The sequence below is a fragment of the Bison bison genome, unplaced genomic scaffold (assembly GCF_000754665.1).
Source record: "Bison bison bison isolate TAMUID 2011002044 unplaced genomic scaffold, Bison_UMD1.0 scf7180017864384, whole genome shotgun sequence".
NCBI lineage: Eukaryota > Metazoa > Chordata > Mammalia > Artiodactyla > Bovidae > Bison > Bison bison.
This window is the reverse complement of record NW_011494956.1, coordinates 2,889,046-2,889,743: the sequence shown is the minus strand read 5'-3', so window position 1 is coordinate 2,889,743 and position 698 is coordinate 2,889,046. Positions and strand designations below refer to the sequence as shown.

The following is a 698-nucleotide window of genomic DNA, read 5'->3' as shown; positions in this document are numbered from 1 at the left end:
CCGCCCCCCAGCAGAAATCTCACACTATCCTTCCCACACACAGCCTCAGGAAACTTCTGAGATTCTAATAGAAGGGCATAATTAATATTTTATGAACTTGGCTCATGGAAACACCAAAATATTCCTCCTCCCCCCAGGTGGAACTTGAGGAAATCCAGCTCGAAGGCCCCAAGGAGGCCCCCCTTTTCCCCCAGAGGGTGCGCACGAAACAGACAGTGCCGAATACTGACCTGTGTGAGTTCTTTTGTGTATTTTGAGATTTTCTGATCTAGCAAAGACTTTCCCACACCCCGGGAAAGGACAGGGGAAGGGCTTCTCGCCCGTGTGCACGCGGATGTGATTTACAAGTTTGTATTTGGCTTTAAAGGGCTTGCCCTGGCGCGGACACTCCTCCCAGAAGCAGATGTGGTTGGCCTGCTCAGGGCCTCCGACGTGCTCCACGGTGACATGTGTGACCAGCTCGTGCATGGTGCTGAAAGTTTTGGAGCAAAGGCGCGGGGGCACGGGGCCGTCGGCCGCCAGCCACTTGCAGATGAGCTCCTGTTTGATGGGCTGGCGCATGTAGCGGAAGAAGGCGCCGGGACCGTGGGGCGCGGCGAGGTTCATGGTCAGGTTCATGCCCCCGTAGCTATGCAGGGCTGCGGCAGCTGCCAGGGCGTCGCTGCGGGACACAGGTCCCGGCGGGAAGGGTTCAGGTC

At 57.4% G+C, this 698-nt stretch overlaps 1 protein-coding gene across 1 annotated transcript in view; it reads right to left on the bottom strand.

The window, feature by feature from the left end:
- LOC105001842 overlaps nt 1-698 on the bottom strand; it is a 34,462-nt gene that overhangs the window by 26,233 nt on the left and 7,531 nt on the right. The window contains 1 exon segment of the mRNA XM_010858291.1: nt 231-690. Coding sequence (XP_010856593.1) covers nt 231-690 — 460 coding nt within the window.